The 17,617-nt window shown below is 43.4% G+C and overlaps 1 protein-coding gene and 1 long non-coding RNA gene across 3 annotated transcripts; one reads left to right on the top strand and one right to left on the bottom strand.

The window, feature by feature from the left end:
• Window positions 1-237: 237 nt before the first annotated feature.
• On the bottom strand, window positions 238-12,928 carry LOC148888914 (uncharacterized). 2 transcript variants are annotated; one of them, XR_016116900.1, is made up of 4 exons: window positions 12,848-12,928; window positions 11,879-11,971; window positions 11,605-11,646; window positions 238-1,827 (listed from the first exon to the last, which is right to left on the bottom strand). It is a non-coding gene; the product is annotated as an uncharacterized LOC148888914 (long non-coding RNA). The 2 variants fall into 2 exon arrangements; XR_016116899.1 differs by lacking the exon at window positions 11,605-11,646.
• A 790-nt stretch (window positions 12,929-13,718) lies between these two features.
• On the top strand, window positions 13,719-15,018 carry six3a (SIX homeobox 3a). The gene has a single exon (XM_089011817.1). The coding sequence runs from the start codon at window positions 14,020-14,022 to the stop codon at window positions 14,749-14,751; it is 732 nt and encodes a 243-aa protein (XP_088867943.1). The 5' UTR covers window positions 13,719-14,019; the 3' UTR covers window positions 14,752-15,018.
• The last annotated feature ends 2,599 nt before the right edge of the window (window positions 15,019-17,617 follow it).

The raw sequence follows: 17,617 nt of genomic DNA on the forward strand, positions 1-17,617 counted from the left end.
ATGACCATCACAAATGTAAATAAAGTGACTTTATGATACAATGCAGTGTATTTCTTTCATTACAATACAATAGCACATTTATTATACATAAAATAAGGTATGTGAAACCCGGGAACGGATAATTCCAATTTTAATGGTTTCCTATGGGAATTTTTTTTTTTAGATACACACTTTTCGCCTTACACACTCTGTCTGGGAACCAATTAAGTTCGTAAGTTGAGGTCTCACTGTATATATATATATACAGACGGAACGTGTGTGTGTGGGGAAGGGGGAGTAACGTCTCGTTTGCAATGCCTCCAAGTTGACGTCTCGTTTTCCAGTCGAGTGTTGGTCAGTAAAGTCTTCCAGTTCAGTGTCGCCTCGCCGCAAAAAAAAACCACTCAGACAACAGTAAACAAAAGATGTGACGATGCCAGGGAGGGGCCGGGGTCTAAACCTCACCATTTAATGGTTTGTCTCAAAGCAGCCATTACCGAACATGAACAATTTTGACAGGAAAAAATATAGAAATAAGAGGATTTATAATAATAATAATAATACATACTAACTAGCTAATAGATAGCTAATAATACTAATAATAACAATAATACATTTCATTTATAAGTGCCTTTCAAAACACTCAAAATCACTTGACAGTCACAGGTGACGTTAGATAGCGAATGGACATGTATGTATGTATATCCGTATCATAATGGACAAAGGTAAATAAAATGACTTTATTGAAAAGTACATTTTATTTTTTTGATTACAATGCCATAGCACATTTATTATACATAAAATAAGTGTACAATTTTGTGTAGTTTTAAAGGAAGCAATTTTCATAAAAAAGCTAAATCCTTCATTAAACCGATATGGTGGGGTGAGGTTCAATTTGGATCGTTCATACAATAGCCTGCTTAGGCAACATAGGTTAGGCTACATTAGTAATGCTGATGAGGTGATACCGAAGGGAGTGGGGCAATCAGGCCAGTCGTTAATCAGAAATGTAGGAACAATCGGTGGGGTTGCAAGGAGTGGTCCTCTGCTCCCCCCAACCTGAGAGTAGGGACCTATCATAACAGTGTCCGGGCCCGCCATGTCTAGACATTAGGGATATATATATATAGGGCCGATACTACCAGTAAGACTTTAGTTCGCTGAAGAAGTATCTTGTATAAGAAGCGAAACGTCCGACACCTTCAAAAAAGTACAGATGACGGCTGAAGAAACATTTTCATCGATGGACCACTCCTGTACCACTGAGAGCTTACACAGATGTAGTTTTAAGGCTTATTTAGTAGAAAATTGTGTTTTATGGCGACCTGGGAACGGATTATACTAATTTTAATGGTTTCCTATTGGAAAGTAATGTTTGGAAGACACACTTTTTGCCTTACACACACTTTCTGGGGAGGTATCACTGTACATTGATTAGTAGTAGTGGTAGTAGTATTAGTAGTAGTAGTAGTGTTCGTAGTAGATTTAGAAAATGTTGTAAATATGAACCAGGTCTCGACCCCGCCCCCAAAAATGTATCATGCATCTGTGGTATTGGTGGTGGTGGTGGTGGGGGGGGGGGGTGGAATGTGGAGATTTCTCCCTAAAATGTGAAACTTAGTGATCAAACTTGTGAAATTGTCACCTCATCCTGTTGTCGCCGTTGTTAACGTGAAATTGATCACGTGAAATGTGTTTTTTCTTCGTGCAAAAGGTCAAAGGTTGAGGTGGCAGGCGGCGCGGGGCCCAAAATAGAAGCGGCAAATTCACACCAAACATTCGTTGGAATGTCAAAAGCGGCAAGCTGCTTCTCGGGTCCTGCGTGACACGGGGAGGCTGTTCCACTTCCTGTTGGGTGCGGGGGGAGGATGGGAGAGGCACATTTCATAAAAGGGTCAAAACAAACGTCTCAATGGTGGGTGGGTGCATGGGCGGGGGGGTTGTGGACATCCACCTGCATAGGAAGGAAGGTCACTTCTGGGGGTTGGTTTGATAAAAGGTGGCGGGGGTAGGGTGGGGGGGGGGTTACATAGGGGTTATGGACTTTAACCTCGTTGTGAACCTTAACCTTCTGACGACTTCATATTACCTCTGCATGACATTCAAAGTTGTTTTTTTCTGATGCTCCAAAATTATTTAGTCGTACCTCAGTTTACAAACTTTTCACCTTACGAACATTAAATTGACGAGAATATAATTTTGGCAGACGAACTAGTTTTCCGCTGACGAACCAAACCACACGGCGCCACGATAGTTGGCGGACTAGTTTTCGGCAAATGAACACCAAACCACTCTGTCTGGCGGGCTAGTTTTCCACATCCACTTGCTTTGAGTGCAGACGTGGTTTGTTATTGAGTGGAGTAATTTTGCTATTATGGGACCGAAAAAAACCCCACCACAGGCTAGTGTTCAGCCGAAGAGGACACAAAAAAAAAATGATGGTCGAGCAGAAGAAGGAGGTCATCGAAAAACACCAACGAGGGGTGCGTTTGCGTGACTTAGCGTCCCAGTATCAGTATGCTAAGTCGACCATTGCTACGTGTGGCTAAGGTTCTTTCTGTGTTGTCTAAGCCCGCGAGATATTGTCAGGTGTGCCACGTGAAATTATCCGATTTGTGTGCCTGTGCAGTCTAACGCCTGGCAGAGTAATCATGTAGTACTCTTCCATACCAGCAGGTGGCAACAGCGGGTAGTTGTGCGTGGATAGCGCGGAAAGTGCAGATTGTGGCTAGCGGGACGACAGTGAAAATGACGGAGAAGTTTTTGAAGAGGAAAAATGCTGACTCAGAAGTGGACCCTGGACAAAACCAGGACCCAAATGAAGGCCCTAGTATGGATGGAGGTCAAGAAAAAGCAAAGAGAGTGACGTCGAGCAAAGTTTCTGGCGCGAGGCAAGACAACGAAAGCTATGTTTCATTTGGATTTACAGTAAAGTCTCGTTATATCTATTCAAGGGAGTCCGAAAAAATATCGATCTTACCGGGACTATCGATATATCCGACCCTGTTTGCATGTAATTTTCTCCGTGCGTGCATAGAAATAGTATCGATATAACCAGGACTATCGATATATCCGATATCGATATAACGAGACTTTACTGTACTTTTACCGGAGATGCAGCGGCACCGACTCCATTGTGCTTGGTCTGTGGTGAAAAGCTCTCCAACAGTAAGCTTAAACGCCATCTCCAAACGAAACACCCCTCAGTCCAAAATAAAATTGTGGAATACTTTGTTCGCCTGCGTGAACAAACGTGGAAACAGGCGATTTTTACTGGAAGATATTTTTCATCATCTCAATGAACTGAACACACGAATGCAAGGTCGAAATGAAAATCTGCTTACACGTTCAGATCAAATAAATGGTAAAATAAAAGGCAATCTTGAAATGTTCCCACTCACCAATAAATGGCAAGATGTCAATACTACTGCACTGTTTGAGTTAATAGTGAAACATGTGAAAACTCTTGAGGAGAAGATGACATTTTATTTCTCTTCAGCCTCCACGGAGCACCTTGGCTGGGTTAGGGACTCATTCAGCTCAGCTCAGCTGTTGGAATAAACATGTCTTTACAGGAGCAGGAGGAACTAACTGAAATGAGACAAGATCGTGGCCTCAAGCTAACCTTTGCTGATCTACCTTTAGACAGTTTTTGGTTGGCAGCTGCCAAGGAGTTCTCCATGCTGGCTAACAAAGCTATTTTGACATTGCTCCCATTTTCCACAACATATCTGTGTGAGGTGAGCTTTTCAAGCCTGACTGCAGTCAAAACAAAAGACAGAAAGACTGAGAGCTGTGGAGGAAGAGCTTCGTGTGTGTCTTTTATCCATCACCCCTGGCCAGGATATCAGCTCTCTGTTCGTCCAAACAGGCCCAGGTTTCACACTGAGTAAATATAAATATGAAAGATTATAAAATACTTTTTTCTTTGTTTTTAGTTAAACCCTATGTTATAATATAACATCATTCTTCAACGTTTAAAAAAAGCTTATATTACCACTATAACATTATATACAGTAAAGTCTCGTTATATCGATATTCAAGGGAGTCCGAAAAAATATCGATATAACCGGGACTATCGATATATCCGACCCTGTTTGCATGTAATTTTCTCCGTGCGTGCATAGAAATAGTATCGATATAACCGGGACTATCGATATATCCAATATCGATATAACGAGACTTTACTGTATATATTTTTTTATATTTAATTGTTATTAACAATATGTTATGACCTGTCATATTGTGTTGCACATTATGTGTGTTGTGTATGCTGCGGCTGGTATATTGTTAATTATTAATAATATAATACAAAAATTTGAAAAAAAGCATACATTAACAGTTAATACTTTTTTGCCCACATTTTCAGCTGGGGGTGTGCCCCGAGATAATTTCAACGGAAGAAATGTGCCTTGGCTTTTAAAAGGTTGAAAAACACTGGTCTAAGCAACGGTCTCAGGCAATAGAAGAGGTTGAAAAACTTCTGTTGATTTGGATTAATGAAAAGCAGCGAGCAGGTGACAGTGTGAGGGAGGGTATTATCACTGAGAAAGCACGGCAACTTCACTCGGCTATCATCAAGATGCAACCTGGACGTTCTTCATCCATTGACAACGACCATCACAAAGGTCAATAAAACGACTTTATTATACTGTCCAGTTTATTTCTTTCATAACAATAGGACATTTATTATACATGAAAAAGGTCTATTTTGTGTAGTTTTAAGGCAAAAAAATATGTTTTATGGGGACCTGTAAACGGATTATTCTTATTTTTATGGTTTCTTAGGGGAAATAAATGTTTTAGAAGATGAACTTTTTGCCTTACACACACTTTCTGGGAACCAATTAAGTTAAGAGTTTTATTGGGAATTGAAAATGGATTCCCGAAAAGTAGCTTGCAGGGGACCGTGTGAGTGAGGGTATGATCGCCCAGAAAGCACGGCAACTTCACTCGGATATCATCAAGAGGCAACTCCATCAACAACCCTCACAAAGGTCAATAAAACGACGTTATCATAGAGTACAGTTTATTTCTTACATTACAATACAATAGCATATTTATTATACATAAAATAAGGTCTATTTTGCGTGGTTTTAAGGCTTATTTAATCAAAAAGTTAGTTTTATGGGGACCTGTGAACGGATTATTCTTGTTTTTAATGGTTTCGTATGGGAAATTAATTTTTGGCAGCCAAACTTTTCGCCTTACACACACTTTCTGGGAACCAATTAAGTTCGTAAGCCGAGGTATCATTGTATATATCATCACGAGGCAACTACATCAACGACCATCACAAAGGTCAATAAAATGATTTTATTATACAGTAGTTTATTTCTTTCATTACAATAGCACATTTATTATACATAAAACGAGGTCTATTTTGTTTCCTAACTGACATCAGAAAAACGTTTTATAGCATCTAAAATACCCAAAACACGCAGTACGTCTGTGTAAGCTCTCAGTCGTACAGGAGTGGTCCATCGATGAGAAGGTTTCTTCAGCCGTCATCTGTACAAATTTGAAGGTGTTGGACGTTTCGCCTCCTATCCAAGAGCCTTCGTCAGCGAAATAAAGTCTTACTGGTCGTATCGGCCCTATTTACATATCCCTAATGTCCAGACATGGCGGCGCCGGACACAGCTATTATAGGTCCCTACTCTCAAGTTGGGGGGAGCAGAGGACCACTCCCTGTGGCCCCACTGATTACATTCCTGACTACATTGCTGACTAACGACTGGCCCGTTTGCCCCACTCCCTCCGGTATCACCTCATCAGCATTACGAACCTGTTTTGCCTAAGCAGGCTATTGTATGAACCATCCAAATTGAACCTCACCCCACCGGACCGGTTTAATGAAGGATTTAGTTGTTTTATGAAAATCGCTTCTTTTACTCCCCTTTCAAACCATCTATGTTCTTTCGCTAAGGTTTTAACCTCATTGTCGTCAAATGAGTGGTTGCTAGCTTTTAGGTGCAAATGTACTGTCGATTGAGGCCCACTTGTATTATCCCTGCGATGTTGATAAAGTCTTTTTTTGAGAATTTGTTGAGTCTCCCCAATGTACTGCTCTTTACAATTTTCATTCTTACAATGTATTGAATAAACTACATTACTTTGTTTTGCATTTGGTAGCCTATCTTTTGGATGCACTAATTTTTGCCTTAACGTGTTTATCGGTTTGAAATAAGTAGGAATTTTTGTGTTGCCAAAGGACTCTTTGTAATTTTTCAGAAACTCCTGCAATGTGAGGTAATGCTACTCCTCTCCTTTTTGTATCTTGAGAATTTTTGGTTTCATTCCCTATTCTTTCTTTCTGACATTTGTTGAACGACCACTGAGGGTACCCACAGTTAGTGAGTGCTCGCCTGATATGTTTTGACTCCTTTTCTCTACCTTCAATGCTTGTTGGTATTAGTTAGTTGTTGGTATTAGGGCTAAACTAATACCAACCAGCATTTGTCAGAAAGAAAGAAAAGGGAATGAAACCAAAAATTCTCAAGATACAAAAAGGAGAGGAATAGCAGTACCTTACATTGCAGGAGTTTCTGAAAAATTACAAACAGTCCTTTGAAAAAAAAATATATGAATGTGAAGCATCATGGTTACCCCAAAAAAATGGCCTCCAAATAAGATAAAGCATAAATCTCATCTTTAGTTCAATGTTTTTTTTTTATTCACAATCATCATGTTTCTAATTATGATCATCCCTGGGTGATGGATCTGGTAAACTCTATTGCTTGCATTCGTTTTGTGCAGAGCTACGAGGACACCAGCTAGGCTGGTGATGAGACCTGAACGCGAGGGGGGCTAGTGGAGATAGTGGGAGGGATAGTGGGGGGCTAGTGGGGGTCTGTAGCGTCACATCTCCGTCCACAGGGAGACCCCGCAAGTGCAGCTGCCGTGCATCAATGTTTGATCAACTCACCGCATGAAGATTCGGGCTGCTTCGTTTCTCGCTTGCCGCTATTTAATACAGTGATACCTTGGCTTACGAACTTAATTGGTTCCCAGACAGAGTGTGTAAGGTGAAAACGGTGTCTCCCAACAATTAATTTCCCATAGGAAACCGTTAAAATGAGAATAATCCGTTACCAGGTGCCCACAAAACATAATTTTATACTTTCTAATTTTCTAAGCCTTAAAACTACACATAATATACCTTATTTTACGTATAATAAATGTGCTATGGTATTATAATTAAAGAAATAAACAGTACTATATAATAAAGTGGTTTTATTTACCTTTGTGATGGTCATTGATGGCTTGATGGAATGAAGTGGCCGGTTTCATTAGCATTAAACACTTGATGAGGAACGTAGCCTTCTTCTTTCACCATCTTGAGGAATGATCCCTTGTAGTTATGTGCTTTCTCTGCGATAATTTTACCTTGTTCTTCATCAATTGCGTTCTGTTTAGCTGGGTTGATATCTTTTTCCATGAAGTGTACAGATGGCTTGTGCGGATTATTTGTGGAGCCTGATTGATGGGATATTTTAACCTTCCAGTCCACACTCTGCTTTTGAACTATCAAAGTTTAAATGAGTCAAATTTTCATCGTTTTCTATCCATTTTCTCACCATTTCACTTTAGTTTTTTTGTTCACTTTAGTTTTTTTGTTTCAAGCTCTGTCCTCTCCCTTTCGTGTGTATGTGTGTTTTCTCACTCTCTCACTGTCGTCTGCCTGTCTCTTTAATGTTTAACACCCGCCCTCCCCCCACTGCTGCGTTCTTGACCAGTCACGTGGCTTTAACCGAAGACTGAGGGCGGGGAATAGAGGACAAAACAGTCGGCCACCATTTTCTTGTTAGGAGAATGGGCTTGTTCGCGAACGACGCATCACTCATTGTGGCAGCTCCGTGTGTATCCCGAAAAATAGTTTGTATGCCAAGGTAAAATTTTCATAAATGTAACGTTCGTAAACCAAAAAGTTCGTAAACCAAGGGCTTCGTAAACCGAGTTATCACTGTAGTCTCAATGTAGATGTGGCCTACAAAAAGACATTTTAGTTGAGTTTAAGACTTGGATTGGATTGGATTAGCCTTTATTAGTCTCACAGTGGAGACATTGACATTTCAGAGCAGAAAAGTGATGAAAGGAAGTGGAAAGGAAAGGAAGAAGTAGAAAAAACATCAGACAGGAGCTGCTGTAAAGGCAGCCACTCTTGCGGCTGCCATCTTGGAAGTCAAAACAATAAGAAAATCTGATTCCCGATTTTGTTTGGGTTGTCTTGCTTGGGTGCCGATAAAGCGCTGGTCAGACCTCGACCAATGTTTCTACTTTTCCACAAGGGAGCCGCATTTCACTTTTTTTCATGTTTGCGCTTTGTTCCGGCTTCAGCTGTTGTTAATCTAAACCAATATTGCATTGTGTTTTGAACAGTTGCCCCCATCTCAAGCTCCGATAACTCCAGACCTATATCATTTAGGAATTAACTATTTTTCTCCCATAAAAGCGAGCCGGACAGATCGAAAAGGTTTTAATTAAGTAGCTCCTCGGAATTGGAAATGTGCGCATTTGGGAGGCCACCTGTTTGTGGCTGGTTTCTGAGAGGGGGGGGGGGGTAATTGATTTTTAAGTGGCGTCTCTGTGGAGGAAAGAAAAGAGGGCAAAGAGGAGAAGGGTTGGTGGGGGAGGGGGGCACCGTTCACCACTTTGGGGAGCGCCGCCGGTCTACCTGACGGGATGCGCCAGGATGGGAGGGTCAGCGATTCGGAGAAGGAGGGGGGGGGTTACAGAACCGACTCACCAGTGGGTGCAAATGTGGCCTGCGGGATCGAGTTCACTGCAGCAGTTTAGTCAAAATAAGTGCTGGTCCTTATTTTGTCCAGTGATGGGGGGGGGGGTGCACGACGGACACGTCAATCATATTTTGCCAATCATCCCAAGTGGGCGGAACCGATTCTTTTTCCAAGTTGCGAACTTGCTTCCGAGCCCTCAACTTTATACAACCTGTCAATGCAAATCAGCGAACAAATATGAATTCAAATGCAACAATGAAGTACAATAATGAGGGGGGTCTCATTATTTTACTTTATTGTTGCATTTGAAAAAAAAAAAATTCAGAAATGACGGCTGGTGATCCGGCGGAAGATTGTCAAGTCTACTTGCTCCTCTACGCCGAGCCAAAGAGTCCACGTGTCAAGTCTCGTTCTGCACACAATGGCTGATCCATCGCGCTGGTGACACACACACTGCCAAGCAACCACTGCCCCCCCCTCACTCTCAAAACACACACAATAAAGCACGCACATCCTTACTCTTCAACCACATTTATAAAGTATTTTGCGGCACGTCGAATTCTTTTGCAATGAAGGATTTGCTCCTTGTTGGATTCTCCTCAACCACCACGATTGCCTTGTATTTCCTTCCGAGGTCACAATTCTTTCGTTTCGCCATGGATGAAAATGGTAGAAAATGGCATCTGTTACACTGCGCAAGACACGGAAGCTGGTCACATGACCAACGGCGCGACCGATACAGATTCCGATAATGGTGGTACTGTATCGAAACCCCTATAGTCAAATATCGATTCACCTTAAGCTGCTTTTGTATCGATATAAATATAGCAAAATGGCCGGCGGGAGATGAAAAACGGCACCGTAGCAACCGGATTATCGTAATAACCATGTATTGTACTAAACGGAACTAAATGGACATCAAAAGATTAGAAATTTGCCGGGAAATGAAAATAGTATCGTAATAAGCAGTATTATCAATATAACCGATATCACGAGACTTTACTGTAGATAGATAGATAGATAGATAGATAGATAGATAGATAGATAGATAGATAGATAGATAGATAGATAGATAGATAGATAGATAGATAGATAGATAGATAGATAGATAGATAGATAGATAGATAGATAGATAGATAGATAGATAGATAGATAGATAGATAGAGTGAGACCTCAACTTACAAACACCTCATCTTACAAACTTTTCGTCTTACAAACTTCAATTTTCTGAAAATTAAACCTTATAATAAGCACTATTTTCCTAATACACACCCACCACGGCCGGCGGAGTGATCTTCGGCGGAAGCACACGACCGAAAAGCACCAGAGGTTAAGTTACCGACAGTCCATATGGAAGGTGACTCTCCTTCCATAAGCCATCACCGACCATCAAAAAGGTCAACTTTATTTTACAGCACAGTTTATTTCTTTAATTACAGTCCTCATGTAATGTGACTCTCTTTCCAAACAGCAAATCCGTTTGACCTTCAACCTCCAACGCCATCCCATCAATGACCATCACAAATACAAATAAAGTGACTTTATGATACAATGCAGTGTATTTCTTTCATAACAATACAATAGCACATTTATTATACATAGAATAAGGGATGTTGTGTGTGGTTTTAAGGCTTATTTAGTTGAAAAGTATATTTTATGGAAACCTGGGAACGGATTATTCCCATTTTAATGGTTTCCTATGGGAGTTTTTTTTTTTAAATACACACTTTTCGCCTTACACACTCTGTCTGGGAACCAATTAAGTTCGTAAGTTGAGGTCTCACTGTAGATAGATAGATAGATAGATAGATAGATAGATAGATAGATAGATAGATAGATAGATAGATAGATAGATAGATAGATAGATAGATAGATAGATAGATAGATAGATAGATAGATAGATAGATAGATAGATAGATAGATTATACAGTACAGTATGTATATATTATTGATATAGATGATCCCTCCATTGAGCCCAACTTTTTGTGCAGATTTTCATTAGAAGTTGACACAATGTAAATGTTAAAGTTGATGAGGGTTTGTGGTGTGGAGGGGGTGGGGCTGATGGGGCTGGGCTGGGGGGTCTCTACCGGGGGAGCGGGGGTCCCCTCATTAACTGTCGCTAACAAGCCGTGTAAATACACTGATTGGACAGCTCGGATACAAGCGGGGCGGCCCTGCCAGGAAGTGCCCCCTAATGAGGGCACACAATGCAAACCACATAGAAGAAAAAGAAAAAGAAATGGAGAAAAAAAAGAAAAAATCGACCCGATAGGCTGGCCAAGAAGAAAAGAGGCAGAAAAATGTCTGAAACTTTCTGTTGCCACTTGTGCTGCAGTTTCACAATGACACTTTACTCTTTTTTTTTTTTTTATTCGTTTTACAAGCTTCCTCAATCTTAGCACGCATGGACAACGTCACGCTAAGTGTTGCGCAATTCTCATCATTTGATTTATTAATTTGAAAAAAAAAACACTTGTACGTTAAAATAAAAATATATCATATATTAAAATGTAGACTTTAAAACAGCTCATATATCCGGAAATGATGTCGTCACATGTTAACATGAAAGTTATGTATTTATAAGAATAATAACACACGTAGACTCTTGACTGTAATAATGATACAAAGAAAACCAAGTGCAAAATAAGTACGTCAGTTTAATGCAAAAATGTCATTAAAAAAATCTTTACGTCAGTTTACGTGAGCTTAAAAAGTCAAATTAAGACAGAAAATCGCCACTTGCAAGCTTTGATCCAAATTTCTTTGCAGAAACGACACTTTTAATTCTTCATTTGTCATCGTTTCGACAATTAAATCAACTGCAATTATTCCTTTTTTATCTTGCTTTTTTTAAACACTCGACATTTAAAGGGATACTCACGTCGATTTGGACGCTATCCAACCATGCGACGGCACATTACAGCTAAAGAAAAAATACAATAAAAATAAGTCAATAAATAAAAAATAAACACATTTTAACACGCAAAAAAACCATTCTTTATTGCCCCTAAATTACAAGGGGAAAAAAACTACATGTACCATTTTAAATCACACTTGAAACACACGCACACACATATGCATGAACAAAAAAAAAAACATACACACGCATACACGCGCACGCGCATTTGCCAAATCGAACATGTTATTTTTCTTACCGTGTTGATGCTGCTGCGTTGCTCGCTCCCGTGTGTGCGGCCGCTCTGCATGTGTGGCCGGACGGGATTCTGCGTGTGCACGCGCGCGCATGGCTCCATTTACAATACACACAGAAAGAGAGAGAGAGAGAGAGAGAGAGAGAGAGAGAGAGAGAAAAGACTAAGAAAAAAAAGTTATATTTATTTACGCCCCCCCCCTCTCATCTCGTGACGTCACCCCCCATTTCCATCCACTTTGCAGGAGCAAAATTGTAACGACGATAACGAACAAGATTTGTCACATGCAAGCGAGTTCATTGAGGATTTAAAGCTATCACGCATTTACACACACACACACACACACTGACCCCACCCCGACCCCCCACCCCTTGCCCCCCCGCTGCGCAGAACATTGCGCAATCCCTGGGATAAACACACAATTAGCAGGCAGGTGAATCAACTTGTTTGGGAGTGGTGTTAATGACATGCTTAACGTAAACAAAAGGCGCGTAGAAGAATGTGAATTAGCATTGCTTACCCCCCCCCCAATCCCCATTACTAAACCCCCCCCCCCCCCCCCCCCTACCCATTCAGGATTTCCATTTCACCTCTTGTTCGCGATTTCCGAATTGCCCGCGAGGCTTGAAAAACAACGACGACGACGACGACGACGGGGACCACCACAAAAGCGGCAAAACCCGCACTAATGCCGCAGCTAACAGCCGCAGCTTGACGTGGCTTGGAGTAGGGGGGGGGGGGCAACCGGGAGGGGGGGGCTTTGCATTATGCGGCTCTGCTAAGCCCCTCGCTTGTGACTTGATTTGAGGCGAGGCGCATTGAAGGCTTGCAGCTTGAACCCCAGCGTGAAAATAGCAGCCTTTTACTTCCACGCCGAGGAGGTGACCCCCCCCCACCCCCCACCCCACCTTTAACCCCCCCGCGCCCATCTCCTTCCATCCCAAATGATAACTTCCCTTCCATGCAACTCACCTGTGTGTTCTGCACCGTCCAGTCCAAGTTTTGGGCCCGTCCGACAATCAATCAGGGGGGGGGGGTCTTGAGGGGGGGGGGGGTCACATCTAAAAAACAGAAGAAGAAAAAAAGTTTAGAATTCCGCAGCGATTTTGCGGCTTAGGATCATGATGTCAGCTTTCCGCAGGTCGGATTATAGGCGTCTCCATTTGGTTCACTGTGACCCCCCCCCCCCACCTCCCCCGATTTTGACACCCTGGCCTGAATATGAGCCGCCAGTATGAAAATCACACCGATCGCCGCGGCTACCGCCAAACTAAGCCCAATCTTGTGACCAAGGGGGAAAAAAATGGGGGGGTGGGGGGTGGGGGGGCATCAGCAGTCACACACGAGCATGGAGATTTCTTGACTTGGAGGTTTGTTGGTGGGGGGCGGAGGGGGGTATGTGAGGTGAAGTAAAGTGAGGCGGGACCGAGCGAGTGAGCCGCGCGGCCCCCGGGACGCGAGGCGGGGGAGGCGGCGTAGCACCGGGACCACCACCGCTGCCGATCCGGAGCTCCTAAAAGTCAAGATTTTTTTTTTTTTTTTGGTCAATTTGTTGAGCAAATGGGGGTGGGGGGTCTTCTGCACTCGTCGTCCCGGTTTTCGTGCCCCCTTTGGTCGCTTTTTTGTCAGAATTTTGGGGGTAGTAGTTTGAGCAGTCCGGGGAGACTATCCCATGCAGCCTGTCATTCCGCAACGGAGGCTGGGGTGTATAAAAGGGAGGAGGGGGAGGGGGGGGGTTAAGGGGGCGGGGCGAGGGTTGCCGTGGCGATGGTAGACTCCGATAACCCCCCCCCCCCCTGGTTTGCGAAAGCCTCTCGCGCTACGTAGCGGCTAATGATTGGCAGGCCTGACAGTGATTGGCAGCGCCGTCATGGCAACGGCGCGGTGCCACCAAGAAGAGCAAATAGAAAAAGGGAAACTCAATGTTTCAATGCTACACTCAACGGCGGCGGATTGAGGGGGGGACATATTAGGCGGCGGCCATTGAATCGTTTTTTTTTTCTCTCTCTCCTCCTCGTCCCCCTTTTTGGCTTGTCGTGGGGGGGTCGGGCGAGCCATTGCGATTCGGTCGCGGCGGCTGCTGGCTGGCGTCGCCCCCCGCTTTTTTTTCCCGTCTCCTTCTTTTCCTCCGCCGGGCCATTCCCATGGTGTTCCGATCGCCCCTCGAGCTTTACCCCCCCCACTTCTTCCTGGCCAACTTGTCCGATCGGCCGCTGCTGGTGGCGGGCGGCGCGCCGGGCGGCGGCCGCTGCCCTCCGGACGAGCCGCGGTCGCCCTTCCAGCTGCCCACGCTCAACTTCTCGGCGGAGCAGGTGGCCAGCGTGTGCGAGACCCTGGAGGAGACGGGCGACATCGAGCGGCTGGGCCGCTTCCTGTGGTCCCTGCCGGTGGCCCCCGGGGCCTGCGAGGCCATCAACAAACACGAGTCCATCCTGCGCGCGCGCGCCGTGGTGGCCTTCCACACGGGAAACTTCCGCGATCTCTACCACATCCTGGAGCAGCACAAGTTCACCAAGGACTCGCACGGCAAGCTGCAGGCCATGTGGCTGGAGGCCCACTACCAGGAGGCCGAGAAGCTGCGGGGTCGACCCCTCGGACCCGTCGACAAGTACCGCGTGCGCAAAAAGTTTCCGCTGCCGCGCACCATCTGGGACGGCGAGCAGAAGACGCACTGCTTCAAGGAGCGCACGCGCAGCCTGCTGCGCGAGTGGTACCTGCAGGACCCCTATCCCAACCCGGGGAAGAAAAGGGAACTGGCGCAAGCCACCGGACTCACCCCCACGCAGGTCGGGAACTGGTTCAAGAACCGGAGGCAGCGGGACAGAGCCGCGGCCGCCAAAAACAGGTCGGTTCGAGTCTACCGACGCGCCTGCTAAAGGGCGGATAGCAATCCATATGTTCTTCTTTTTCCATCCAAATAATAATAGATAGACGTGATAGACGAAAACCGAAACCGGGAGCGCCATTTTAAACCGGAATGTGTGATCAAGTCAAATCCGAGAAACCAGGTCATCCCGTTTTTGCTGAAAATGCGAGTCTTGCCTCCATTTTGACCCCCCGACATCGCGCCATCTTCATCAAAATCAGAAAAAAACCTTTTAATAGTCCCAACATTCGGACATTTGTAATCGACAGCAGCAAAATTAAAAGGTGTGTGTGTGTGTGTGTGTGAGTAAAGATAAATACTAAAAACGAAATGTAAAAACCACTATTCTATAAAGGAAAATGTCAGCACACTGAAATGTACAACTACATGAAAAAGTTTCATAAAAAAACTGCACACAGCTTATAAGTGTATAAATATAAGTATACATATATATAAAAGTAACAAAATATATCAACGACTAAAAAAGCATATTTGATTGGCATTTCGACATAAAGTAAAGGTGCAATTTACATATATATTTTTTTGCGTTTAAAAGCTATTACACCATAGATTAAATATTTACAGAGAAAATAGTTTCGTGTTGGGGGGGAGGCTTTTATTTTGAAATGTTATGATTATTACTATTTTTAATCGAGATCACAATTTGGCACAAAGTTGGGTTAATTGAAGAATATTTTGGGGCCGAGGGGGGCAGGTGCATTTTAAAAATCAAACATTTTAACCCACCCGTCGCCCCCGAAAAAAACAACAACAAAGAGGGTAAAAAAAAAAATAGTCACTCCTCGCCGGTCGGTTTCTGACGTCACTTTGCATCGTGATCAAGAAAGATTACCCCCCCCCCTGTCTCCCCCCCCCGCGTGTAAGGGATCACGAGAGAAAAAAATATAAATACATATCCTTTTGATATTTCAAAGCATTTACACACCGGGGCGGTATTCGCAATGTCGAATGCGCTATTGCCGCACCCGTCGTGGATTAAAAACGCCTATCCAGCCCCCCCAAGCCACCCCCCCACCCCTAACGTGAGCTGCTCCACCGCCGCGGTTATTAGAACAAGTGCGGCGGCGGTAAGCGACGTTTTAGGATGATTGCAGCCGCCAGCGGCCGCAAGTCGCTCGCGACTAAGCGGAGAAAGCGCACATTGCTCGACTTGGACTAGTATGGGGCCTGGTTCTGATGGGATGAGGGGGGGGGGGGTTGAGTTCTGGTTTTGCAAAAGGGGTGCACGACCACGAGGGTGAAAGAGGCTCGGAGCCTTTTTATTGAAGGGGAGGGGTAGAACAAAGTCATGCAAAATGAAAATAAGGGGAAAAAAAAGTCGAAGCCCACTTTTTTTGGGAGGGGGGGGGGTGTAGAAAAAAAAACAAAGCAAAATGACAATAACGAAATGAAAATACATTTTTTTTTGGGTGAGGGTGGGTCAGGTGGGGGTCTACAGTCAGTATTTTATTTATTGTATTCTACTTGTGATTGTATTTTATTTATTGTAGTACCTATGCTTGTCTGTGACTGTAGAGTGTCATTAAGAGCTTTGAAAGGCGTTTAAAATGCATGTATTATTATTATTATTATTATTATTATTATTATTAATGAAAAACGTCGAAAGCTTCTTTTGGGGGTGCGTGTAGAAAAAAAAAAGCAAAATGAAAATAATGAAATAAAATATGTTTTGGGGTGAGGAGGGTGAGGTGGGCGTGTCGAGTGAAAATAATGGGGAAAAAATTGCAGCCTTTATTTTGGAGAGGGGTCAGATGGCGGCGCACTGTGAAAATAACGGAAAAAAATAGTCGGAGCCTTCATGTGGGGTGAGGGGGGGGGTAGGAAACAAACAAAGCAAAATGAAAATAATTAAATTAAAATAACATTTCGGGTGAGGGGGGGGGGTCAGGTGGGGGTATACAGTGAAAATAATGGAGAAAAAGTCGAAGCTTTTTTTTGTGGGGAGGGGGTGTAAAGTGAACATAATGAAAAAAAATGCAGGTTGGAGTATACAATGAAAATAACGAAAAATATAGCTGGCGCATTCTTTCTTTGTGGGGGGGGGGGGGGTCGTGTGCGGCGTAAAGTAAAAATTATGGAAAAAATATCAGACCCTAATTTTTTCTCTGTGTGGGGGGGGGGTCAGGTGGGGGTTTACAGTGAAGATAATGAAAGAAATAGTCAGAGCGTTCTTTTTTGGGGGGGGGGGGTGTATAGTGATAATATCTGAAAAAAATCGAAGCCTATTTTTTGGGGGGGGGGGTCAAATGGGGAGTTAACAGTGAGAATAATGAAAATAATAATTGGCGCATTCTTCTTTACGGGGTTCAGATGGTCGTGTAGAGTGAAAAGAATGGAAAAGAAGTCGCAGCCTAATATTTTTCTTTGGGGGGGGGGGTTAGGTGGGAGTTCACAGTGAAAATTATGAAAAAAATAGTTGAAGTATTCTTTTTTTTTTTGGGGGGGGGGGGGGTACAGTGAAAATACCTGACAAAAAATCGGAACCTAATTTTTTTCTTTGGGGGGGTGGGGGAGTTGGGGGGCTGCGGGGGGGGGGTGTAGAGTGAAAATAATGGAAAAACGTCAAAGCCTATTTTTATCTTGGGGGGGGGGGTCAAATGGGAGTTTACAGTGAGAATAATGACAAAAAAATAGTCTTCTTTTTGGTTCTGGTCAGGTGGTCGTGTAGAGTGAAAAGAATGGAAATAAAATCGCAGCCTATTTTTTTTTTTTTTTGGGGGGGGGGGGTCAGGTGCGGGTTTACAGTGGAAATAATGAAGAAAAAAAATAGTTGGAGCATGATTTTTTTTTTTTTATGGGGGGGGCAGGTGGGGGTTTTACAGTGAAAATAATGGACAAAAATCGGAACCCTTCTC

This window comes from Hippocampus bargibanti, linkage group LG13 (assembly GCF_051943395.1).
Source record: "Hippocampus bargibanti isolate YZ-2025 linkage group LG13, ASM5194339v1, whole genome shotgun sequence".
Classification (NCBI taxonomy): Eukaryota; Metazoa; Chordata; class Actinopteri; order Syngnathiformes; family Syngnathidae; genus Hippocampus; species Hippocampus bargibanti.